The sequence below is a fragment of the Protopterus annectens genome, chromosome 6.part0, assembly GCF_019279795.1.
Source record: "Protopterus annectens isolate FY-2018-M chromosome 6.part0, PAN1.0, whole genome shotgun sequence".
NCBI lineage: Eukaryota > Metazoa > Chordata > Ceratodontiformes > Protopteridae > Protopterus > Protopterus annectens.
This window is the reverse complement of record NC_056737.1, coordinates 336344184-336371021: the sequence shown is the minus strand read 5'-3', so window position 1 is coordinate 336371021 and position 26838 is coordinate 336344184. Positions and strand designations below refer to the sequence as shown.

Below are 26838 nucleotides of genomic sequence, written 5' to 3'. Positions count from 1 at the left end.
GTACATCAACAAACAGGGAGGAACCAAATCTTACCCTCTTTGTTGAGAAGCACTCAGAATGTGGCAGTGGGCAATTTCTTCTAACTGTTTTCTGATAACAGTGAATATTCTGGGGAGCTCCACTGTGACAGCAGACAAACTAAGCAGGTCTATTCTTCTACCTCACAAGTAGTCTTTCAATCCCAAAGTGATGGAAATTATCTTTTGTCAATGGGGCCAGCCTTGCTGCGACCTCTTCAACTCGCACCTCAACAACAAGTGCATCAACTACTTTGCCCTATACCCCCCACCAGTTGAGTCACCCAGGGACGTTCTTCTGCACAACTGGCCCCCCAGAATTCTGTATGCCTTTCCCCTGATTCCCTTAATTCCAAAATTCCCACAGAAAGCCCTCAGGTTGAAGAGCAGCGTGATCCTCATTGCCCCTTATTGGCCTCGACAAATTTGGTTCCCCTTTCTCTGGTCTTACCTGATACAAAGACCTTGGACTCTGGATCCAACTCCAGATCTTTTATGTCATCCAGAGGACTTGATAGACCCAAACCTCCTGAACCTCCACTTCCATTAATTGGCAGGCAAGTTAATCTTCCTTCCCCGGTTCGTAGAATTCTCTTAGCCTCTCATAAGCCATCTACATGTAAACTCTATATTTGTAAAGGGAAGAGATGTACTTTTTGGTCCAGCAAAAGGTATATTGACCCCCTTTCAATGCCCATTGAAAAGATTTTAGAATTCCTATCCTCTCTCTCTTTGATTCAGGAGCCTCTCCTTCTAGTATTAAAATTCAGCAGACAGCGATTTCAAATTTTCATAATGGTCTTGGGGATAATTCCTTAGCTTCTCATAAACTATGTAAAGCATTTTTAAAAGGAACTCTTTTGTTAAAACCCCTGTTTAAAGATCCTATCCCACCCTGGGATCTTACCCTAGCATTGCAGTCCACTGTTCAGTCTCCTTTTGAACCTTCTGCCAAATGTGACCGGAAATATTTGTCTTGGAAAACCTTATTCCTTGTAGCAATAACTTCTGCCAGGAGGATTTCTGTGATTCAAGCTTTATCTTGTTAACTGCCATACTTGATTTCTCATAAAGACAGAGTTTCCTTAAGGACGAATCCCTCCTTTCTTCCTAAGGTAGTGTCAGACATTAATATTAATCAGATGGTTAATTTTCCAGTATTCTTTCCCAATTTTTCCAATAAAGGAGAATACTCCATACACTTACTAGATGTTCACAAACAGTTACATTTTTATCTGCACAGAACAAAAGATATTTGAAAATCAGACCAATTGTTTTCTTCTCAAGAACCAAAATTGGCAAACTAGTCAGCAAAGTAACTTTAGCCTGATGGCTAAAAGACTGTATATCCTTCATTCACAACAAAAAGGAAATTGACCTGCCTAGACTGGAAAAGGCTCACTCTACAAGATCTATGGCTTCATCAGCAGTTTTTCAGTTTTGAGCTTCCATGGATGGCATTTGTGCAGCAGCAACTTGTGCTTATCCTCATACCTTTATTACTCATTACAAATTGGACCTGGTCTCCAGAAGAAGAGCATCCTTTGATTCACTGGTGCTCAGGAATATCCTTCCTTGAGCCCACCCAAGATCTAAGGTAGCTAGGGACTCTATCCCAATGGTCAAGGATAATATGAAGGCTGACAACTTCGGATAAAGAAGTTATATACTCACCATAACATTCCATCTGTGTTGTCCACCTTCATTTATCCTTGACTCCCCTGGCCTTACAAATGTCCTTTGGTGGAACAGATATGACACATACCTTTCTGTTTTGCCTTGTGTTTCATAGCAGATATGTTTTTCATCGGGCCTTCTGTTTTTATGTCTGTTTATATGTAATCTGCAAACTCGATCTGAGGTAACTAGGAGTGATGTATTGTAGGTAGGGTTGAAGCTCGAGAGTTTTTGGCCTGTGCGAGCTGTAGAAACAGCCAAGATGGTCCCAATTCTCGGAACTGAACCCATTGGTTAAGGACAAATGAAGATGGACAACTCAGATGGAATATTAATAGTGAGTACATAACTTTTTCTACATGACAGGGATTCAGTGCACAGAATATAAAATGGGAAATATAGGATTTATCAGGCATAACTTTAAAGCATTTTGTAAGCTTAAAAAGAGCTTGGCTAATGTTTCATGAGGATGCTAAATTAAAAATTCTTTCAGAAATATTAATTTTCTTCCTTTAAAAGCATAAAGTGCAATTAGTATAGCAATATACAATAAAACAGTATTAGCAATTTAAGTAAAAACTGAGTTAATGCAACAGCATATAGGAACTATATCCATGGTGGAGTTTTTGAGGACTGGTTTAGTCAGTTTAAAATATATTGAAAAAACACTAGTTATCATGCTGAATCAAGATATTCAGAAAATAAAAGGGACTAAGTTATATAACCAAGACATAAGCAATGGGTCTGCCACAGTATCAAGCCCACGCATTGTGGGTGCAAGCTTGAAAGTGTTAACATAAAGTGTTCAAACATATCCCAGGTTCAGTGTGCTACATTACTGTTGAGGCAAACTGTAAGTCCACAGTGTACCACTAGGTGTGGCTCCTAAACAATGGTGCTTTTTATCCATGAAGATATGAACAAGTAATCCCTAGAAACATTGAAAAGTTTTCCAATCGATCATATAGTCTACACTGCACCATATGTTATTGCTGAGATGAGTTTATTTATTTGATTCCTCACTGCAGAGATCTCCTTGGACAGATAATTCTTCCTGGGCAAACCTCTACAGCTGGTACCTAGAGTAATGAATGTCTGGTGCCTTTTTGTCTTGCAGGAGGTGGTTACACCTCCGCTGGTACTCTCTCCCTCACCTCTTCCTGCAGAGAGAGAGTAGGGCAGAAAACATATCATGGCTTCCTAATAGCAACAAGGGTAGAACATACATAAATAGTGGTAACATAATCTAGAGCCACAATCATAGAGTTTTCTGTAAACAGCAGCTCATGGTAGTTCAGACTGCAGTCTTAAAAGAACAGGTTGAGGACCAGAAATACAGTATTAGTACCATATCATACACCTTCCAGTACTTGGTCTGTTTAGCACTGGAGTAAATAAATCTGGCTCTTTGAGAGTGTATATGAATGAACTTGATCAGTAGATGTTCCACTTCTAGTTTTAAGTTAACCACATTCATTTGAAACACCAAGTCCAGCTAGGGGTCATGCTTTTGAGAATAATGACCTAAACAAATCCAAAGCCCTTTATTAATGAAGCAAAATCTTTAGCTTGAGCTTTGGAATCTTAGTCAACATAGATATTATAATCAACCAAAACAAGCCAGTTTAAGTGAGCCAGTGCTGTGTCAATGAGAAAATCTGTAAACACTTGCTTGAAGTTCCATCACAGTACTAGGTAAAGGGAAAATGAAAGGAAACCTATAATTTGTTCCTATTCCCATGATACGCTGTAAAGTCCCAGTGCTCCTACAAGTAACCTTCACTAAGTTTAATTTTATTTGAAAACAACTACCCAACACAGTGTCATATCTAGGGTGCTAAATTATCAATAGACTTGAGTCACTAAAGGTGTTCTTCATATTGACCACTGCTGCAGTACCCTAAGCTGTATTATGTGTTGTATCCTGAAAATGACAGAGCAGCCAGTCACCTTTCAAAGCTTTAGGGCAACTTCCATATGCCCAAACTGTTAGTCAGCTCAAGCTGAGCCGACTTGGGTTCTGGCACCATGCCCTTCAGACCTTTCCTGCTGCTGAAGAGAGTGCTCTTCTGCAGACTTTTAAGGACTGATTGTCAGCTAATACTGTTCCATTGCTGAGCAGATAAGTTCCTTTCAAGGGGGAGATTCCACTTTAATTTTAATGACAGAAAACTTAGATGTTATGTTGTCCCTATCTTGCCTTCCTTCTTGTTGGTTGAGTTCAGAGCCTATCCTCGGCTCAAACTCGCCCGCATTCTAAAGCTCGAGAGCTTCCACTGGCTTGAGGCTAGACCCTATCCCAACATGCCTAGATAGTTACTCAGATTTCGTTTGCCGCTTGAAGCTTTAGGATTGTTGACAACTGGCTCAGGCTAAGTTGAATTATTTCCTTTGTATTTTTCTCATAAATATTACCTTTTGATAGCACAGTTTTTTCATATAGCTTAGTAGAATCTGTTGTGGGTCTATCCCTCTCTCTATCGCTTGTTTACTTGCAGCTTGTTGTTGAGGCCATTGTTTCCTTTTCTTTCAGGCCTACCATCTCCCTTTCTATCTTATGAATCCATTTGAGTTAGAGGATTCATCCTATGCTTCAGCCCATTTTAGTTAGAGGGCTCTCCCTTATTCCTTTCTTCTAGAAGCTAGCCATTTAAGTTAGAGGCTTCTCCTCATTCTGAGGAGTTGTCATTTTACTTAGAGACTCTCCTTCCATTTCTTTCCCTTAAAAAAAAAAATTTTTGCTGCCTGTTTTTTGTCTGGTGTATCCATATATTTTACTATCTATTGTGATCTGGTAGTGTTGTGTGGTAAATATGTCCAAAGAAGTTGCCAAAGAATCCAAGCCTTCTGGATTCAAGAAATGTGACTCCTGCACCCAAAAGATGTCTCTTACTGATGGTCATACCAGCTGCATCTACTGTTTGGGAGCTGTTCATCTGCAGGACTCTTGTTCCATTTGTCATGGTTTTAGTTGCAGAGTCCTGCAGGAGCACAAGAACAAGCCATTTTGAGGGGCTTATTGAAAGGGTCATTTGAGGTGTCTAAGGAAAGGTACTCAGGCAGGAAAATCAGACAAAAACCCCAAAATGACATCTTCGTCGGCTCCAGTCTCTGAACCGCCAAAGGGCAAAGCCAAATCGTCTAGTTTGTCGGAGCCAATAGTCGTTGGGTCCGACAAGGCTTTATTTCTTTTGGAACCATCTAGGAGCCATAAAAGGTCTAGGTCCCCCTGCTTGGAACCAGTGTGTTCCGTGCTACAGTCTCCACTTCTCCAGTCTGTGGTGGGCAGTCACCGGTCGTCCACCCATTCCTCTCAATCACCCAGGAGTCTTTCAGATGATGACGTGGAGAGGGTGGTGAAGAGGCTTCTCCGGACACTGGCATTGGCAAAAATTTTATCAAGAGTATGGAAGCGGAGCCGACCGTCCACAATACCCTGTTGTTGATTCCTCCTCCGACTCACCCAAGCATTGAGCCGGAGCACATGGAGGTCAATGTGGTGGAACCATTGGATCTGAAGACCATGGTTCTCTTGAATCCAACATCTGTTCCAATCCCTTCGATACCACCTTCTCTTGAGGGATCTGGGTGCCAACATTCCCTCGTTGGCTCCAGAGGGGGGAAGCGAGATCAGAACCTTGTCGGATCCTACTCTCCCACTTGGAGCATCGGTGCAGGTGAGTTTGCACCTACATCGGCCTCGGAGCCATCCTCTCAGTTTGGAGGAGATCGCCGGGCTGTTTGGAGCTAGGGACCCTATCAGACTGGGATCATGATGCCTTCGAGGTGATGAGGAGTGTGCTGTCCCCTCAGACATCAATTGGCTCCAGCTGCTCCTTCCCCTTCTGTGCCAGTGTCCACCTCCAAACCACCCCTCCTCCCCAAGTGTAGGGAACCAATGTCCCAGGACTCCCCTTTGGGCAACCCCCTCCTTTCAATACCTCTCCAGAGCACCCCTCGGAGGAGGTCCCTCAGAAGAGGACCTGCAAGAAGAAGCACTTGGACTCTCCTGAGTCCTTGACATCAGACATGGACTTGGAGGACTCAGAAGGGTCCCCATGGTCACCCTCTGAAGATGTCTCTTTTTCAGACATCCTGGAAATTCTTAAGCAGAGGGGTGGCTAGAAATCCCTTTCCCCTTCTGAAGATAAGTCCATGTACCTGGACGCATTTGGTTCTCGACCCTCCACCTCTTTGCTGTCTCCGCCCTTCGACACGCTGCTAGCGATAGTAAGTCAAAAGCGTGGAGCTCCCCAGAATCGATGGAACCAGTTCCACAGAGGCCCAATAAGTTCATCACTGCACTTGGACGACAAAGCTTTCCTAACTAAGGGAGTGCCAGTTGATGCTATGGTGGTTGCTGCAGCCACAAAGAAAAAATTAGCAGAATCCTCTTCTTCTGTCCATCTGCCGAACAAAGAGTCCCATACGATGGACAGATATGGGAATCTTGTTTTTTCTTCACCGACCTTTACCCTTAGGTCACTGAATTATTTATCCCATTTCACCCATCTCCAGAGGGATCTCTTGAAAGAGCTAGGAGATACCCTACAAGATCCTACAGCTGCAGGAGCAACAGATAGAACTGATTCTTATCTTGCGACCTTATCTTCTGTAGTTAACTCCTCCATGCAGCTTATTTCCTATGCAGCTGATGGAGCGAGCAGGGCTGCAGGCACAGGAGTCACCCTACAGAGACATTCCTGGATGTGCCTTTTTCAGTTTGCAGAGCCCTTCAAGTCCACCTTTACCAACGCCCCTTTTGATGGCTCGTTGTTCGGGCCCAAGGTAAAAGAGACTCTTACCAGGTGCGAGCTGGATGGCAGGACTCTCTCCGCTGTGGGAGTACATTTTCCCGCTACTACTATACCTTATCCCAAAGGTCAAAAGGGTGGAAAAATGTAGTTCCAGGAATCCCAGGGAGCTTCGCCTGACACACATGGTGATTCTTCCCCCAGGGGCAGAGGGGGGGAATAATAATGGGAGATGCCGCCCTCACAGCAGAGGGGGTCTGCAGAGTCAGGGTGACAGAGATATGTTCTTTGGTAGGCCCTTCCAGTGCTCCTGAAAGGAGGCCTGCCTGTCCACCTCTGGAAGCAGTCAGGGGCAGATTGTTACTGTACCCAGAAGCCTGGCAAAGTATCACAGAAGACACATGGGTACAGTCGGTAATATCCTGGGGATACAGTATTCCTTTCTCCATGCCACCTCTCCCCAGAAAACAAAAATGCATCCCAGATGTGCCACCCAATCTAAGAGAACAAGTAACTCTAGAAGTTCAAAGGTTGCTAGAAAAATGAGTCCTTCAAGAAGTCCCCACAGACCAAATCAGATCCAGAACTTACTCAAGGTTCTTTTTAGCGCCAAAGAAAATGGGACTAGAGACCTATTCTGGATCTCAGCATGCTCAACAAGTCAGTCAAGAAGACCAAGTTCCAGTTGGTGACACTGCAGTCCATACTTCCCTTTCTGGGAAAGGACAATTGGATGTGCTTCATCGATCTCCAGGATGCATACTACCATATCATGATGGACAGACGATCCAGGAGAGTTCTACACTTCCGGCTGGGAGCCAGTCACTACCAGTTCAGAGCTCTGCCCTTTGGCCTCACCACAGCCCCCAGGGTGTTCACCAAATGCATAGCAGTAGTCACGGCTCATCTGAGGCATCTAAAATTCCGTGTGTTTCCATATCTAGATGACTGGCTCTTTACCTCCACCACCAAGCACTGACTAACCGAGGCAGAGGACACCACAATCCACCTCTGCTCTCAGCTAGGCATCACTATAAGCTACGAAAAGTCTGCCTTGTTGCCCTGTCAATATATTACATTTATAGGGGCAGGTTTAGATACCAAAGACATAATAGCAAAATTGTCTTAGGAGAGGGTGTCGACCATTCAACACCAGGTTACAATCTTAATCGAGAGAAAGAAGACTCAAGCAAGATTTGTTCTCAAAGTCCTAGGCTCAATGGCAGCAGCAATAACACTAGTTCCCTTGGTGCGCTTCCACATGAGGATATTACAGTAGCTCCTATTTGCTCAATGGTCCATGCAAGATCTACCCATGTGACACGAAATTCTCATCACGGATATGTGCAAGAAGGACCTGAAACGGTGGCTTCAGTCCATGCAGCTGACAATAGGCAGACCATTCATCCTCCCCCAACCAGTGGCTACAGTGACCACGGAATCTTCTGAGATGGGGGGGCATTATCTGGGACAACCTGCTTATGGGACTTGGCAACAACATGAGTACCACTTGCACATCGATGTCCTAGAGATGAGAGCAATGCTCCTGGCAATGCAAGGACTACAGAACTCTCTACGTATGGGGACAACTGCAGTTCAGACGGACAATATGTCTGCAGTGTGGTACATCAACAAGCAAGGCAGAACCATTTCCTACCCCTTGTGTTGAGAGGCTCTAAGAGTATGGCAGTGGGCAATGTCTTCCCAATGCTTTCTGATTGAGATGCACATTCTGGGGAAATCCAGCGTGATAGCAGACAAGCTAAGCAGGGCTATCCTTATGCCTTACTAGTGGTCTCTGAAGCAGGATATTGTGAACAAGATTTTTCACAAGTGGGGCCAGCCTTGCTGTGACCTTTTTGCCACCTCCATCAATACCAAATGCAGCACCTACTTTGCCCTAGTCCCCCCTACTGGGACAGTCACCCAGGGATGCACTTGTTCACGACTGGCCCCTGGGACTTCTGTATGCCTTTCCCACATTCCCTCTGATACAGAAGGTTCTTCAGAAAGCAAATTCATTGGGTTGCAAACTGGCCTTGTCAAATCTGGTTCCTGTTTCTATGGCCCTATATTCAGGAGGAGCCTTGGATCCTGGACCCAGTTCCAGATCTACTGGTGCATCAGTCGGGCACGCTCCCTCCTTCCTTACAGACCCTCAAGCTGACAGCTTGCTTCCTCCACTTCCCATCTTAGCTAGGCTTCCTGACATCTCCCCTGCAGTACAACATATTTTAATTTCCTCTTACAAATCCTCAACGAGAAAACTTTATACTAGCAAATGGAAGCGGTTCTCTTGTTGGGCTGGTATTGATCCTTTTACTGCAACTATTTCAGAGATCCTCGAATTTCTTGCTGAAACCTTTAACCAAGGTCCAACAGCAGCAACTATCCGAGTTCAGCTGGCTGCTATTTCCAACTTTCATGTGGGAGAAATGGGTTCCAATGTTATGTCCGTCAGGCTATGCAAAGCTTTTCTACCAAGTACTATCCTCTTGAGAACCCCATTTAAGAGAACCACCCCCTCCTTGGGAAATAATTTAGTCCTAGCTGCCTTGATTCTTCCTCCATTTGAGCCAGCTAATACTAGTTCTCTAAAATTCTTGACTTGGAAAACTATTTTCTTGACAGCTATTACCTCAGCTAGGAGAGTATCAGAATTACAAGTTCTATCCATTCATCCCCCTTATTTAATTTTTCACAAAGATAGGGTTTCTCTCAGAACCAACCCCTCCTTCCTACCAAAAGTTTGCTCAGAATCCAATCTGAACCAATCAATAGAATTACCTGTATTCTTCCCTGATCATGGCAACAAGGCAGAGTATAAACTCCACCAACTGGATGTTCATAGTTACATTTTTACTTGCACAGGACACAGGAATTCAGAACATCTGACCAATTGTTTGTACCTTTTGCAGAAAACAAAAAGGGAACTTCAGTTTCAAAAGTAACTTTATCAAAATGGCTTTCAGACACCATCACTTATATCTATAACTCACAGAACAAACAGCTGCCAGGAGGAATTCGAGGACATTCAACTAGGGCCTTGTCTACTTCTACTGCATTTCAAGCCAGACTGCCTTTAGACTCAATTTGCGCAGCAGCTTACGTAGGTTAACCCATTACAAAGTGGAGGTGGCCTCTCGGAACAGGGCGTCCTTTGGTTCCATGGTCTATTCCATTGAACCACCCAAGAAGGTGGTGCTGGGGACACCGCCCCAACCAACAAGAAGGAAGGCGAGATAGGGACAACATAACATAAACAAGTTATGTACTCACCATAACGTTCCATGTTTGTTGTCCTTGATCTCGCCTTCCTTCTTGCATCCCGCCCTCCTTCCCCCTCCTGGATGATTGAGAGGAATTATCCATCTTTTGGCTTTATAGGCCATGATTCCCTTCCTGTTTTATGAGTTGGGTAGACTAAGAATCCTTGTGTGTGTGTGTGTGTGTGTGTGTGTGTGTGTGTGTGTGTGTGTGTGTGTGTGTGTGTGTGTATATATATATATATATATTGGTTATGTAAATGTCTATATTTGCATATTATATTCTAGTGTTATGGGTTATCTCAAATGAGATCTGGGTAACTTTGTCTAGGCATGTTGGGATAGGGTCTAGTCTCGAGCCAATGGAAGCTCTCAAGCTTTAGAATGCGGCCGAGTCGGAGCCGAGGATCAGCTCTAAACCCAACCAACAAGAAGGAAGCCGAGATCAAGGACAACAAACATGGAACATTATGGTGAGTACATAACTTATTTTTTTTTCTGGAAATATATAAAGTGTTTTGGTCACATTTCTCTTCTTACCTTTCTCCCACAGTATATGATACATGAAGCGCCAATCGACATTTTCTCTACATTAGCAAATATTACCTGCCATAGTTTTCTGGAAAGAACACTTTTAAAAATTCTGCTTTCCCTATGGACTTACCACAGAGGATAAACTGAAAATGTTTAATCCCAGAGACATCACTGTAGGGAATGTGTGAGGTGTGTCCATAGACTTTAATGGGTGCACCATCATGCTTGTGTGAAAATGCTTCCATTAAAGACAGTAGATGCATTTCACTGTATCCTACAATAATGTTGCCGAATGATTTACTAAATTTATTTGGGCTGTGGTTTAATAAAAAGTTCACAAAGCTTTTTATTAAAAAGTCTCAGACACATTACACAGTAAATGGGTATGAATGCATCTCAGCACTTAACCAAGTAGATACTGCAATGCAACTGCAAAGATAACTATGCAATTTAAGCTAGAAAAAAGTGTTTTCATTGACTGTCATGTGACTTTTGTTCACTTTTAAAATAGAGCATTACTTTTGTACTTTTGAGATAAAAAGTTGTTAACATTTATTTTAAAATACTTTTTCTGTGGAGAAACTGGTGTTATTTTACTTTCTGTGGCTGGGGTAAGTGCTTAAAGTATTTTTTACTGTATTTTAGTGGGAAAAGTTACTGTTTTTGTTTTAACAACTTATCCTGCTTCATCAAGTTTTGCTGCTAAGCTTCCCTGGAAATTGGGCACCTTTTTCAACTTGACCATTGAGCAACCTCTTGGTTGCTTGGGTCTACCTTCTCCGAGCCACAAAAGGAAAATGATTGAGTAGCTTTTGCTTGCACAGCAAGCTGATAAAATGCCTCAGCCGCTAGTGGCTGATTCTGCTGTGGCCAAAACTGTTTGCTTGGACCACTCATCTTTTTTCCTTGGATCCCACTAATGTAGTCCCGATAGCCACAATGGACTGGAAAATAGACATGTCCTTTGCAGCTGTTGGTGAACAGGGGATAGCCACTGTTAGTCCTGGGATAGGAGGCAGAAAATGTTTTTCTGCTTAGACAGAAAGCTGTGCGCATCCTTAGGGAGGTAATTGCTGGCAATTATGGGTCCATTTGTTCAGAAATTCCTGTTAGAGGAACAAAAAAGTACACATGTCTTCCTCCTCTTGTCTTGGTGACACTAGACAGGTATAATTGGGCTTAGCTCAGGGTTTAGTTCAGGTTCTTGACCCTTACTGTATGGCTGTTTCTGGTAAAAGAAAGGGATTCTTCACTTTCTGAAGAGAATCAAGAGAATGGACTTTAAAAGGAATGTGATGAGACAAATTATGTTATGCCTCCGCAGACTTCTGACTTAGATTCTGAGAAGTGTGGCTTTGGCCAGTGCCTTTGAAGGATTCTCTTTATTTGAGACTATTTGCAGAATTAATCAGTTATTTCAGTGTGAAAACAGTGATGTTTCTCAGTCCACAAAAAATATCATGCTTGTAACCTACTCCTGCTCTGTCTGCTTTGAGGGATGTTTTCCACAGCCTGCAACTTCCCTGACACACACCTTGCTGCCCCTTAAAAAAGCCACCTTCCTTTAAGCTTTTAAGTCTTTATAAATGCATCTCAGATCTGACCCAATAGCTATTGCTTTCGTAAACCCAGCCACTACTGAATATTTGGTTAATGCTAATTTTTATTTTGATAACTGGAAAGCTTGTGTTGAAGTTTATGCTAGCCACTTGTGAGAATACAGTGAATATTATGGAATCTTATGCATCTTTTGAGGAAAAATCTTATTTGTTTAATTTAGTTTCTGTTTCTCAAGTTAGTCTTCTTCAAAGTGTCAGGAATCTGTGACTTGGGTGCGAGATCTACACAAACTGGGATTCCAAGAGAACACTCAGAAGTTTCCTTGGGTGTCTCCTAGATACCTCAGTTCAATGAGCTTTTCTTCTATATGAATATATATATATATATATATATATATATATATATATATATATATATATATATATATATAGATCTGTTCCTGGGTTTGTCTACCCAGACTACAATCTCCACAAGGGAGGCTCTCAGGATTCTAGGCCTAATGGCATCTATGATTCTCATAAATCTTCTGGCAAGACTCCATATGAGAAAAATTCAGTGGTACCTGAAATTTGTATGGTACTGACAGTAACATTCCAGATTCCAGTTTTGAGGGTTATGAGAAGAGGATTCTTTGATGGAGAGACCAGTGTTATCAGAATCCAGTTCACCCATGTTACCTTTCACCTCCAGCACAGTCTGTAGCAATGGACTCCTCAGCCTTTGCTCTGGGAGTTGCATCTGTGTGATAAAAGTGCACAGTCTCGGGAACAGAAAAGATAAGACCAGAGCACACAAATGTAAAAGAGATGCAGATACTTACAAATGTGCTCAGTTCTTTTGGTCATCAGTGGTCCCCGGGATTGTTTACTATCCTGTAAATAGACTAGCCATGGTAGCTTTTTCAGCACTATCTCACTCTGCAGGTTTTTTATATTCTGTCCATCCAAAATAGTTTGACAGACCTGATGAGCAGGATGAGAACAGACCCTTACAAATGGAAACTGAATCAAAGGGTCTTCCAACATTGATCTATCTGTGGGTTACAAGATCTTTTTGCCTCCAGTCGCAACAATCAGTTTCAAAATTCTTCTCCAGGACACCTTGCAAGAAGGCTTGAACAATATACTCTTTTTTTTCCCTTGGATAGGAGTGTACCTGTATACTTTTCCACATTTCCTCTAATGTCCAGGGTCATTCTGAAGATTCAGAAGGACTCCAAGATCACTAAGGTGACGCCCTTCTGGCCCAGGCAACAGTGGTTCTCCATTCTATTAGAAGTGAGCAATGGCAATTACCACTAGTATCCTCATAGACTGGACTTACTCACATAGGGCAAGTAGTGCTTGATACATCCTTATCCCCTAACAACTGTAGCTAATTCCCTGGATTACAGAATTCGAATATCTTTAACAACTGTAGCTAATTCCCTGGATTATAAATTTGAATATCTTTAAGTCACTGTTTTCATAGGATATGCAGCAAGTATTTAGAGACAAGAACACCTGCTATTAGAAAGCCATATGATAGTAAATGGGAAATATTTTCTAGTTGATGCCAATACTTTGTATATTCACTTGAAAGTAAAGCTGTTAAAAAAACAATGCCCCTTGTAAAACATGTGACTAACCGTAAATTCATTTGCTTCTGTTTAGCTTCACACTTTTTGTCCTAGCCTCTGTAGTAGGTTAATGAACTAATAACTTACTCCTGCTTCATAGCTCCTTATGAAAGATCATATGTTTAATTACCCCTTCTAAGCATTCAGTCATTTCAGCTACAGCCTTGTGGATTACTGCCATTGAAGATGTACCAAAAGGCCATGTAAGTGATCTGCATCTGCATAAGCGGGTGTTAAAAGAGCAAGGCTTGGAGATACCTTGACCCAGCTCAATTTGCCAAAACTCCTGATTAGCACTTGGCAGCCACCAGAATCTAGCATTGAGCATCATAGCAATAATTTCTTCAACAGTCTGAACTGGATAATGTTTCCTTTTAATCCATCTCTTTAAGTCTTAGGAATCTACACATACTGTGAACTTGCCCTGTACTGTAGCTGTGGTGTTAACCATTTCAATCATTTTAACTTGCTTAATAATTGCAGCTGGGCTTCGCACGTTTCATTTATGCTCAGCTGCATTTCTAAGAGCAACCAAAAACTTTGGTGCATGAATAATATTGCTTCAGAAGAAATGTTAATGTAACGTTCCCCTGCTAAAAAAATAAATTAATTCAATAAATAAGTCAGCATAGGTGTTTAAAGTATCTTGGTTACTCCGCTTCATATCTTTTAGTGACATGCTCATGACTGGTATTTCTGTTTCAGTTGCTGTGATTATCAGGGCCTTTGTATCTAAAACATTCTGGAAGCTGCTTTGAAGAAACTAAGCTAGTCTGACTCAAGCTTGCACATTTGTGTTAGTTTAGAATCATTCTTAACATCCTTCCATCTTCCTTTTACACTTGCATTCAAAGTAGCATCAAAAACATTTGTTCTATTCAAAATATTTTTGTTGTCTTATGCATGATATTTATGGAGTATTCTGCATCTAATTAATGTAAATTATCTCTGTATCTTGCCCAGCATTTCAAGCTTTTTTGCACCTGGTAGTTTAGAATCATTCTTAACGTCCTTCTATCTTCCTTTTACACTTGTATTCAAAGTAGCATCAAAAACATTTGTTCTACTCAAAACATTTTTGTTGTCTTATGCATATTTACTGAGTATTCTGCATCTACTTAATGTAACTTCTCTCTGTATCTTGCCCAGCATTTCAAGCTTTTTTTCACCTGCTATACCCGATTATTTTATTTGATCTTCCAAACAGAATATTTAGCTTGTACCTTCTTTACTTGCATTCACAGTATTGCAGTCTGACTTAGTCTACCCTGAATATGTCAGAAAACATTGAGATTCATACAAAGCATTAGGCAGTTTCTGTGCTTTAAAATTAGCTTCTGATAAAAATACAGCATTCAGCACCAGTATTTATCTTAGAAGTAATGCTCCTTCCTTTTATCACACTTCTCACACCAAAAAATATTTTCAGCACACTCGTAGGCCTGTAGTACTTTCAGATTGTGTTTCAGCTGCATACACAGTTTTTATTTCCATTTGCTCTTTTGATTCAGGTCTTGCTGAACAGACTTTTTCCAATTTTTAACATCTTTCAAAATTATTTTGATTTAACCTGACCTACAGATTAAGTGCTCTACAGCATTCCTTCTTATGCCTTTAGTCACACCTTGCACATGCAAGTTTTTTCTAGTTGTGCACCTGATTCTGAATACTGTCTTGGGCACTACACATTAGCACTATGAATTTGCCCATACTTTAGTTTTGCATTTAGCTATTTTTGTTTGTCTGTCCTGTCTGCTTTTTATCATTGTTCATTTGCAGCTTTTATTTTATAAATTTCTAGTTCCTCAACCAAGTCTTTACACTGTAAACTTGAAATTTCACTCACTATCCATACATCTAATGCTTTATCAAGTATCAAACTGGATTCTTTTAACAGTCTGTGTCTGACATACCACACACAGGTCTGTTTCTTATGTGAAAAATCATGCAAGATTCCACATTAATTTCTTGAGCTCTGTGTTTAAGCTCAGTCACATTAATTCTTGAACATCTTGATTTCTAGTGAAAATTAAATACTATATCCAAGGAAGAATTTTCCTTGGCAGACAGTATGCTTGAAATTTCTCCGTACTGTTAACTTGCCTTTTCTTGGAAGCTTTTATTTTCTTATTGCTTTCTCACCTACAGAATGAAAGAACATCATATTTTAGATATTTTCTGGTTTATCTGCATTTCCACTTGCGGTGAAATACAGCTCAAACTTCTGGAGCCGAAGCTTTAGGTATACTGGAGGTTGTATTGATGTCATTTTGGAGTTATAGCAAAGGAGAGTGGGGATTCAATGTTTTTCTTTATGAACTGAGAAAAAACAAAATTACTGAAAGTTGCAAAATATATAGTCCTCCTCTCACCTACAGTCTTCTCATTAACATCATCCCATCATGTGTACACTATTACTAATTAACAGAAGTGACTGTAATCACCATTGAACATCATCTGATATACTGGGATAGAAGGTTCTTATACTTCAATCAGTTAGTGCAAAATATCAAAAACATTACACTTTTATTTTTATAAGAAATACTGTAGCAATATTTGTTTCAGTGTTACAAGTGGGAAAAAAACAAAGGTAAATGAAACTGCATGCAGTTGAACACAGCTGTGGTAAAACAGACGTATCACACACAAGAAGTAAGCCATTTTCCACCCTCTTCTATCCTTTGGAGTTGGAGCAAGAAAAGTCACCTCCGGTGTCAAAAAGTAGCTTTTACGTCTGATACCATGTAACAGTGTACATATACTACTACAGAATGTGTGTTGTCAGTAGTGGCCAAAAGAAGCTGAGATATGATGTGTGTTCTCATTAGAAACTTAACTGGTATACCTGTCTTTTATAAAGATATAAAGTAATATGGGTATGGGTTTGCTGTTACGTTTTGCCTGTGTATTGGGCCAAAGGAGTTATGAACAGAGAGTCATGTTTAATTAAAAAAAATACTTCATCAAATGAGAGGTGTTTGAGTTGTCCAATTGCAAAGATGGAGAGTGTTGAGAAATTTTTTTTTTTTTAATTATTTTTTTAAATCATATTCAGTTAAATGACACTGCTGGAACAAAGATGACATGATTGACTTTGACTGGAAACTACAAAAGAATATGCAACATGCAGTGTGGATAGGGTGGTGGTTACTTAAATACCTTTTGATTGCAAGTTGTATGGATATGTGCTTAGTCAGTCCAAGGATTCTTTGTTTAACCAAATTTTATCAATTCTAGTTGGCTGTTGTATCATGCCAAACCAAGGATATTTATAATATTTGTTGGTTGTGGGCCATGTAGGTGTATTATTGGTGATCACAATTTTTTTTTTACATCTCTGAAGGGTATTACGTGTTTGGTGTTGAGCCTTATCTAAGAGAGTATGTTCTCTAAAATATTTTTGTTTTATTGATGGGGTATGGATATTACTGTGGTAATATATAGCAGTGTGTATATAAATTTACTGTTAAGTTGACACATAGGAGTTGTGTTTGCTAATATCATCTGAATGACAAGGGATGTAAGTGCCATTGTAAAACAGCCAACCTCTTTTCAGTGATTTCCACTGCCATTAAATGTACTAAGGTATGAATTTTAGTAGAGTCTTCAGAAAATGGTGTTATATTTTAACTCCATGTCCTAATAAATGCAATATTTATGAAAGCCGACAAAAAACAGTCAATGTGTAAAGTCACTCAGTGTCGTCTTTGCTCCTGCACTATCATGCAAAACTTTGTGAGTGATTAAATATGCAGCTGTTATGAATACTGTTGCCCAAGTTACTCCTGTTAAGATCTGCCGTTACAGTGAGTACCTCATGCACATACCATCTCTGCCATAAGCATTTCATCCCTGAATAAAAAAACAAGCAGACTGAATTTTTTTTCTAAACCTAGGTTATATCATCAACCTGTTCCAGTCTTAACTGAGGTGAAGCCTCTAAAGTGCCTACTGCTTGCCCTGGTAGCAGTAAAGGATCAACTTAGACAGTGTTAGCTCCTTCCTTCTCTGTCAAATTCTTATTAAGAGAAAGCTCCCTGTGTTGTACTAACTCAAATGTTGGTGTTGCTAAATGATACTTATACAGTAGTGCCACGAAAATGTTTATCTTTTGCTGAGAACAGTTGCTGTTACAGAGATTAACTAACTGTCCCTTGAATTCCTAGGGGAAAATGCGGTACTTGCTTGCTGTGCTTTGTGAAGATTTAGGTTGCAAGAAAGAGAACAGCCTTGAAATCCCAGGGGACTACAGTACATGTGGTGTTCAAGTTCCTGAAAGCTCGCACATCTCACATTTCCAAAAGTCTATCAGCCTTCCAGACCAGATGAGAGAAGACCTTGCTGCAGATGCCAAATTGTTGGACTCTTCTGATTTACTACACAAGGATACACAAGCAGACACCAAGCAAAGTTCTTTCCCACAAGAAAATAGCAATTTGCTCATCAGTGACAGACTGAAATATATACACACAGTTTTAAAGGATGAGGATAGTGAAACACCACACAGGGAGGAAGATTTGCTGCAAATTGTACAAATTGAGAAAATTTCAATGGACATAAATAGTGAAGAACCTTTGCTTAATTCAGTAGTATCACCAGAACTTGATGAACTTGTGGAGACATTTGCTGAATCACTCCACATAGATTGTGAAAAGAATGCCTCAGAAATGCTTGATGTTGAAACCAGTACAGGTCAAAAGCCAGACATGGAAACAAGTGATTAAGATTTGCACTAATTTCAGAGCTGTAAAGGTCAAGACTAAAAAACTGACACAGGATTAATGGACAGTTCCAAGTAGAAAGACATCTGTTATTAGGAAAGGCAATTCTAGCTGTCTGCTACAGTACAAAATGAATTAATGTACATTCTGGGAGCCACAGAAAGCAAGAACACATCTTGACTGCTGTTTATATAGGAAGTACATCAGTATCTCATAAGTAAGAGTTGTGGTGTAGAATTTACAGTAATTTAAATAAGTTAACCCTTTGCTCTCCCAGCTGAAAATGTATGACCAAAGTTTAGGATCACTATGGAGAAAATTAATTATGTAGTGCCTCATTGTATTCCATCCAAGCAGAAGAAAGGAAATGAGGCAAACCTTTCGGACTGCTTTAAATAAAAAAGAAGGGGAGAGAAAGTAAAATGATAGATCAGCAAGTTATATTTTCAAAAGAGTATACATTAGCTTTACTCCTGAGAATTAGTACAATCCCATTGTCAATAGTGTGCACAAGTTCCTTTGGTTGTATCACTGATGCAAGTCTTCGATTTTGTGAAGGAAAGGCATAAAGAAAAGTTTTTTTTTTTAATTTGAATATGTTCTCAGTATTATTTTGTACTAACTTGTAAAAAAATAAATAAAACTCTACAAAGAAATGGGGAAAAACTGCACAATGATAATACATCTTGATTTCATTTCTTTACGATTTTGTGTGTGATATGTTCAATATATGAATCACCGCTGCAGTATCTTAAGGTATTTATGTCTCACCCGTTGCGCTGGAGTGCTAAAGGTGCTCCATATGAGACAGTTAGCGTGCCAAAACACTTCAAAGCTTTATGCAGCCAATGTGAACACTTCTTCAGCGAGTCCTGTGATGCTGTCAGTAGGTTAACGATCCTTCAAGAACTGGGTAGATGTCCCCACTGGGGAAAGCTTTCATATTTTATTTGCTTTTATGAGGGAAATTTATACTTTATCTGACTATTTAGTTTTTGCTATGAAACAGAGTAACTTGGACTGCCATGGTACTATGACAACAGAGTTGTTGTGGTGCTTTTGTATACTTTTTGTGAGGGAAAAGTTTATTTGTGTACTACAACCTTATAAATATATTGAAGTTTTGTGTGTTTAGGATGGAATATTGTGATTATGGGGAAATTCCCCATGGTTTATATAACTCAGAATCACTTGTTCTTTCCTCAAGGCACTGCTATCTACATTTCAGACTGCTTTCCCAGCTTAGTGATGGAGTAGTAGTCGGTGTCTGTGGTTGCACCTACCCTGGCATACTTAAAAAAAAAAAAAAAAAAACTTGAGGAGTCGTCAAGGGTCAGACCTGCTCCTAGTTTGCCTTAGCCACTGGTAGGTGCCACTTCTGTGGCCATTTGTTGTTCCTCAGACCACTCATCTTTTAGTTCCCCATGGTAAAGGCTTCCAGTCCACCAAAGACCAGGGTGCCATTCATGTACTCTCCAGTTGTAGACATGCCCTTGGCTAGTATGAGTGCCATTTCTTTCAGTGTCTGAGGAGGGAGCAGGTAAATGATCTCTGCCATGGGATGTGGTTGTGGAAGCTGGATCCATTCTGCTTAAAGGTCTAGTGGTGGTCAAGGAGAGTGTGCTTAGTAAGGAAAAACTTCCAGTCTCCAGCTTCTATTTCCATGGGCAGGGCAGATTTACTTGGATTTGCCAAGGGACTGATTGCTAACTTTGCCTTGCCTTCATAAGCTTCAGACAAGAAAAGAAGAAGAGTTCCTTCTCATTTTGACAAGAGTTTCCAGTCAGAAGAGCAGTCATTGCAGGGGGAGAGTTGTGCTTCAGGAATTTCTTCAGTAGACCATTGTGATTTTAAGGAAAAGCACTGTTACAGATATCCCGGCTGAAGAAATTTCTTTCTCTTGACATTTAATCTAACATGAAAGATGTGTTTCAGTGTGATCAATATGAAGTTTCATGCAAGAGAGAACTCTATTGTGACTTGTTACAGCTATAAATGCAAAAAGCTGCACCTATCCCTCTTTCATTGCCTGCTTTAAAGAATGTTTTTTTTCTCTCTTCATTTAGTACTTTTGATGGTACACCACCTAGAAAGTCTGACAGATTATACATGGTACCCTAAACACAAGTACCAATTTTTCTAATCGTAAAGCAGATCCAGCAGTCATTTCTCCTCCTAAACCCGCTGCTGTTAAACAGGTTACTGCTACTGATTCCATTCCTTCTGACAAGGATGGGAAAGCAATGGTAAGTTGGGGAAGAAAATTAATGCTACTAGTGCATTAACTTTCAGGATTTTGAACTATAAAGCTCATATGTTAGTTTCTGCTTCTGTCTTTTGAGAACATGCAGAAGCTAATGGGTAACCTTACTTCCTTACGAGGTAAATAATTCATTACGTGCTTCTGGTACAGCTGTTTCTTAGGTGATTAAGTATATTTAAAGTGTACTTATGACTTGACTAATTCTTCCTCTAGGGCTGCTCCATCAGGATCATTTGTGAGAAGATTTGCTTAGATTTATTCTCAAAATCTTCCAGATGTTAAATCTGACATTTTAAATTCTCTTCAACTTTGTTTGACCCTTCTGCAGCTGAGGTGTTGAAGAAATGTGATGAAAGACTAAAACTGATTCAAGGAGCGACTCTGATTTTTCAGCCTTTTTCCTTTCTCCTCAGCTATCTTTTCTAATAAAAAGCTTAAGCAGCATAGACATGATCAGGGTTTTAAAAAGCATGGAAAGGAGACTCCAAAAAAAGCCTCCAAATCTCAAGGACAGTTCTGTCAGCATTACTATCGATGTGTTAAGGCTCGACCTCACTCCCACTGCAACAACCTTTCTATGTCCCTAAAACTTCATCTTTACTTTTGGCATTACATAATCTCAGTTGGATTGTGAGTGTAATCCTGTGGGGTACTCCTTTCCACAGGATTCCCTCTTGCCAGGTAAACAGATTTCTCTCTCTCCTCAAATTCTGTATAATGTGCTATCTCAGGGAGTAACAGAATCAGTGCCAGTCAATTTCCTAGGCAAAAGTTATTTATTCAGGGATATTTCTATTTCCTAAGTCAGAAGGATCCAGGAGGTCTATGCTTAATTGTCTTTTTTGTCAGAACTCTAAAGTTCTAGATGTTATCACTGCAAAATGTTGTACCTTTGATTCCTCATCTAGCTTTCATGCTAAAGCTGGATCTAAAAGACGGCCATCATCACTCCTATTGTCAAGCATTTTGGACGTTTTAAAATTTGTGTCTGGCTTACATTATCAGATGTCCTTCCGTATCACTGTTGTAGTATTCTTTATCTAAAGGATCTCATACCAAGGATAGCCCAACATTCAGCCAGTATACCAAAGCCTTTAGTACTTACAGGAGTTGTACATCACAGGTATGCTCCACGTGCAAGGTGTAGTTCATAAAGGTGATGTATGGACATACACACAACTTGTCACCAGTCCAAACGCCATTGTTGAATGTCAGTCTGAACACTCTTCTGCTGTGCTGGTTACCAAGTCGTGTTTTCAGATAAGTGCCCCACTGGGGTTTCTTCTCCTTCTCTTTCTTTTATTTGTTGTGGTTAGTGTGTTCATTTCATCCAGAAAGAAGAGTGTCAGTGTGGGAGGCAGATTCCCCATGAAGACCATCACGAGCAGTGTCTCTTCTGTTTGGGTGCTTCCCATGATCTTATGCAGTGTTCTATCAGCCAGGCATTTGTGTCCAAGACCCTACATAGTGATCTCTCCTCCTTAACCATATACCTGGAGAACCAGTGTCTTAAGTTGTTGGCTCAGGATAGAATACTCCCATCCCAAAGGCCAGCCATCTGCTAAGAAGAAGGCCAAAAAAGTTCAAATCTGGCTGCTGTGTAGCCTGCCCTAGACATCTCTCTCTCTCTCTCTCTCTCTCTCTCTCTCTCTCTCTCGGCTGGTGAAAACCCAGGGGACCGTCAGGTGGTTGCTTCGGATTCTTCTGCTGAGACTCCGCTGGAGGCTGGCATGGATCTGGCTTCTCAATGTCCTTGGACAAACATCTGTATGTAGTGGTGAGGCGGAACCTTGCCAGATTATATCTAAAGGTCCAAGGGGGATTCTTTAGATCTTGAGGAGGAGATTCCTGTGACCATTACTGAGTCTCCTAAGGGGTGTAACCCTCAGAAAGTGTTTCATGTGGATGTTCCTCAGAAAAAGAAACAAAAAACAAAGCATATTTCCCGTTAAGGATCCCCAACATGAATGGCAGGATTTCACTCAGGGTTTAATGCTCTGATGGCCTTGAAGCCTCCTCAAGGGATCTCTGTGCCTGCTCCCCCCCTGACCTTCCACTCTAGTCAAGAGGCCTAGGGAATTGTTTTCCTCAGATGAGGACTTGACTCTGGAAGAATCTTTGACTTACTCTTTCCAAATCCCTTCCCCGTTGGATTACAGTTCAGAGGAAGAGGATTCCATAAGTCTAGATCCCCCCCTTAGGAACACTCTTTTGGGCATATTATTGCCCATATGATGGATTATATCAAATGGGTTTTTTCTGTGAAGTCTCTGATTTTCAGAAAATATATGAAACCCAACAAATGGAATTTGTTCTGTCTGCCCTTCTGGATACCTTCTCAGCATTGGCTGTAGCCTATGACTCTCAGCCCACCCCCACAAGCAAGATGGATTGTATAAAGTGCCTTTGGAGCACAAATTTATTTATAAATGCCCTTCTACTGACACTTCTGTTGTGTCCGTTGCCTCTGACAAGCCGTCCAAGTTATTGCCCTCTACCAAGCTGTTGCCATCTGATGAGGATAGCAGGGCTATGGAAAGCCTGGCCAAAAAGGTTTACACTGCTGCCACTTAATCCTTCAGGACCATCAACTATCAGACTCCTGTGACCAGGTATTTTTTGACCCCTCCTTTTCCAGATTTCTAAGGTAGTTTCTGAACTTCCTGACTCTGAGGAGAAGGCTTTGTCCCTTTCCCTGCTGGGCTCTACTTCTCAAGTTGCCCGCCACCCAATCAAATGTAGCTATGATGCAACTGATGCCTCTCCAAGAGCTTCTGCCTTTGGTTCAGTTATGATACATTATTCTTGGCTTCATCTTCAGGCTTTGCTGACGACATTTACTTTTGGATGCTCCTTTGGATAATAAAAATCATTTTGGATCTGCTGCAGCTTAACTTCCCAAGTCTTTCCAGGGTAAGGGTAAAGCCCTGCAGGAGCCAAAACATGTTTGTTATTCCTATTCCCAAATTTCAGAGGAATTATCCCTCTAAGTCTGCTTTTGCTCATAATTAATATCTCCTCCTAAGGGCAAGAAGTGTTCTAGAAGTGTGCCTCCTGCTAAGCCTACAGACGCCTGCATCCCAGAAATACTGTTTCCAGGATAAGCTGGGTTCTATTTGACAGTTTCATTTCTCCTACTTTTGGCTAGGTTTCCTTGTCCCTCCATCTGTCCCTGTCTCTCCCAAACTGGCTTCAGATCACTTCAGACTCTTGGGTTGTATCTATTGTCTGTGAGGAATATTTTATGGTTTGAAGTCCCATCCTCCAGTTTCAGACATTCTTCAACCTCCTCGGGAACAGCACTTATTTTCCAGAGGCTTTTCACTCTGTTTTGGCTCAGGGCACCATTCAAACTGTGCCTCCTGCCAATGTAGGGAATGGATTTTACTCCAGAATATTTTTGGTCTCATAGAAGAGGGGCACTTGCAGACCAGTTCTGAATCTTTCCTGGATGAACACCTTTCTCAAGATTCCTTTTTTTTGGATGTTATCTCTGCAAATATTATTTCCTTCTCTTTTACCCCAGGCTTTCTGCAATCTTTGGATCTCAAGGATGCATACCTTCACATCCCCATCCATCTTCTCTTCAGGAAATTGTTTTATATTTCTATGTCTTCCTTGCATTTTCAGGTCTCACCTTTGCCATTTGGCCTTTCCAAATGCCTTGCTTTTGCAGGGTTTGAGGAATTCTGATCTTTCCTTAAATAGACAATCTGCTTATTCAAGCACCCCCCCCCCAACACTCTGCTGCAGAATTTCAAGTTTACTACTCCATATTACAGAGTCTGGGTTTCACCATAAACGTCCAAGAATCAGTTCTGACTCCCTCCAAGGATTATATTTTTATCAAGCTTCAGACAATTTCTATGCTGGTATCTCTGCTTGTCCATTTCAAATTGCCTTTTTCCAGTTCCTTCTTCTTCTGGTGTCTGTCTCTGCCAGGGAATTTCTTAGGTTTCTTAGGTTCATGGCTTCCACCATTCCCATGCTCCCTCTCACCAGGATCCATATGAGACGCCTTCAGTGGTACCTCATTGTCAGTGACTCCTACATTGCATATTCCTGGACTTCACAGTACTTTTCCTTTTCTGTCTCAAGCTACAGCTTCAGTGGTGGATTCATCACCTTTCACTCAACCCAGGACTACCCTTTCAAGCTCCAGTTCCAACCCAGAAGCCCTTTACTGACACCTCAGACGGGGTGGTGAGCCTCCTGTGAGCCTCTCAAGGTACAGGGTCTCTGGCCTCCTCATCAGAGGTCAGACCACATCAATGTAAAGGAGATGAGTGCTTTACTTTTGGCTCTTCAGGCTTTCCACTCCCTCTTTAATCCTGGGCCCCTCAAAGTTTTCACAGATAATACCACAGTGAAGTGGGTATATCAACAAACAAGGGGGCAGAGGGTCCTATCTTCTTTGCAGACTAGCTCTTCTGATCTGGGATTTAGCTATCTAGTATCAGGTGACTTTTCAGGCAGTTTACATTCCCCTTGCAGCACAATCTAGTGGCAGACTCCTTGAGCATGTTCAGAGCACAAGCTCACAAACAGATGCTTCACAGTGATATACTTCTGGGCATTGTCTTATCAGTGGGTTATTCCTCAGGAAGATCTTTTTGTCTCCACTCTAAACAGGCAACTTCCTCTTTTCTGTTCCTGAGTTCCAAATCTTCTGGCTTGGAAAGTGGATGCTCTGTCTTTTTTGATGTTTCTGTATGCCTTTCCTCCCCTTCCTCTGTTACCATGATTCTTAAAATCAGACAGGACTCTTCCAAAATCTTGCTAGTGACTCCTGTTTGGCCAAGACAGCACTGGTTCCCCTTTCTTTCTCACTTGGCCATAGGCAATCACCACCAGATGTCCTTCCATTCTCATGTTGCAGTATTCATAACCTTTGGTTAGTCTCCACCTAGTGACCCGAACATCCAGCCAGTATACAAAAGCTTTAGTCACTGTAAGGTATGTGGGATGTCTAACGATGGCCATAGGGAGAGTGAGCCATAAAAGTGACATCCACACGTACCTTACTCAGAACTTCACTGCTGCCAGTCGAATGTCAGCTCATCCTGCCATCGGATCCTATGGTTTTAAGATAAGTACCCCGTTGGGGCCTTTTATCTTGTTCTTTTTTGGTCACTGCATGCCTGCCCAGGTTCATGTCATCCAGAAAAGGAAAGTGTAGGTGTGGACGTCAGATCCCCACAAGGACGCCCATGACCTGTGTCTGTTCTGCCTAGGGCCTAACCATGACCATATGTCCTGTGCGAGTTGTCAGGCCTTTGTCCCAAAGATTCTTCTCAGCCATCTGCATGCCCTTAATATTTATCTAGAGAACCAACATCTCAAATGTTTTGCTCTTATGATGGAAGGGCCCTCTGGCCATACTGCCGAGACACCAAAAAAGAAGGCCAAAGTTACCAGGCCTGAGCCTACTGCTACACCTCTTCCACCCGATGAGGTATGCCTGGAGGAACGTATGGAACCAGAAAATTCTGATATACAGGGTACCATTCTGGAGGCTATAAAACCAAGGTCTGAAAGCATGTCTGATGAGGTAACACAGACACTGGTCGCTGATGATGAGGGGGAACCTCAGCTCACTGGGGACATCCAGACCGGTCCTTCCACCTTTAATGAGGCTTCTGAACCTAGGCCCTCTTTAGGGCCTGCCACCTCCAGACATGTTTCTTCTTTAAAAAAGAAACAGAAAACCAAACATGTGATTTCACTTCCTGATAGCTTGCCTGATTTGGCAAGCTTTCCTGAGTTTGTTTAATGCCTTTATAGCCCTTAGAACTTCCATGGGTGCTTCTCCTCCGGCTGCCCCTCCTGTTATTAGCCCTAGGCCTCAGACTGGAGAACCTCTTACAACAGATGCCGAAGACTCTCCAGATTCCTCTTCAGAGGATTCTCTGTCTTATGCTTCACAAATGCCTTCCCCTCTAGGATATGTCACCCCAGAGTAGGACTCCGCTAAGGTGGATTCCCCTGGGGAGGAATTTATCTTAGGAGAAACCATCTCTCGGACGAGAGATTTTTTCAAATGGGAATCCACAGAAATGTCTGAAGTCCAAAAGAGGTATTATGAACTTCTACAAATGGATACCCCTTCACCTTCTCACCAGGCCTAACAGCCTTCTTAGATGTCTTTTCTACAGAGTCTAAAAATCCTGAATCCCAACCCCCTGCTCTTAGAAAGCCTGACATATTTTATAAGGTCCCAGAAGGGGCGAAATTTCTAATAAAGTGCCCTGTTGCAGATCCTGGTACTACTTCTGTTTCTGCAGACAAACCCTCCAGACTGCTACCCTCTACCTCTGTCCTTCCTGTTGATAAAGACAACAAAACTATGGCGGGAACTGGCAAGAAGGTGTACACCTCTGCCACTTTGGCATTTAGGGCCATCAACTGCCAGACACACATGTCTGAG

At 41.4% G+C, this 26838-nt stretch overlaps 1 protein-coding gene across 2 annotated transcripts in view; it reads left to right on the top strand.

Annotated features, from left to right (window-relative positions):
• SPATA7 (spermatogenesis associated 7) overlaps positions 1 to 18778 on the top strand; it is a 1255634-nt gene extending 1236856 nt beyond the window's left edge. For both annotated transcript variants that reach the window (XM_044074096.1, XM_044074097.1), the window contains one exon: positions 17594 to 18778. In XM_044074096.1, coding sequence (XP_043930031.1) covers positions 17594 to 18151 — 558 coding nt within the window. In that variant the 3' untranslated portion in view covers positions 18152 to 18778. The remainder of the gene's footprint in view (positions 1 to 17593) is intronic.
• The last annotated feature ends 8060 nt before the right edge of the window (positions 18779 to 26838 follow it).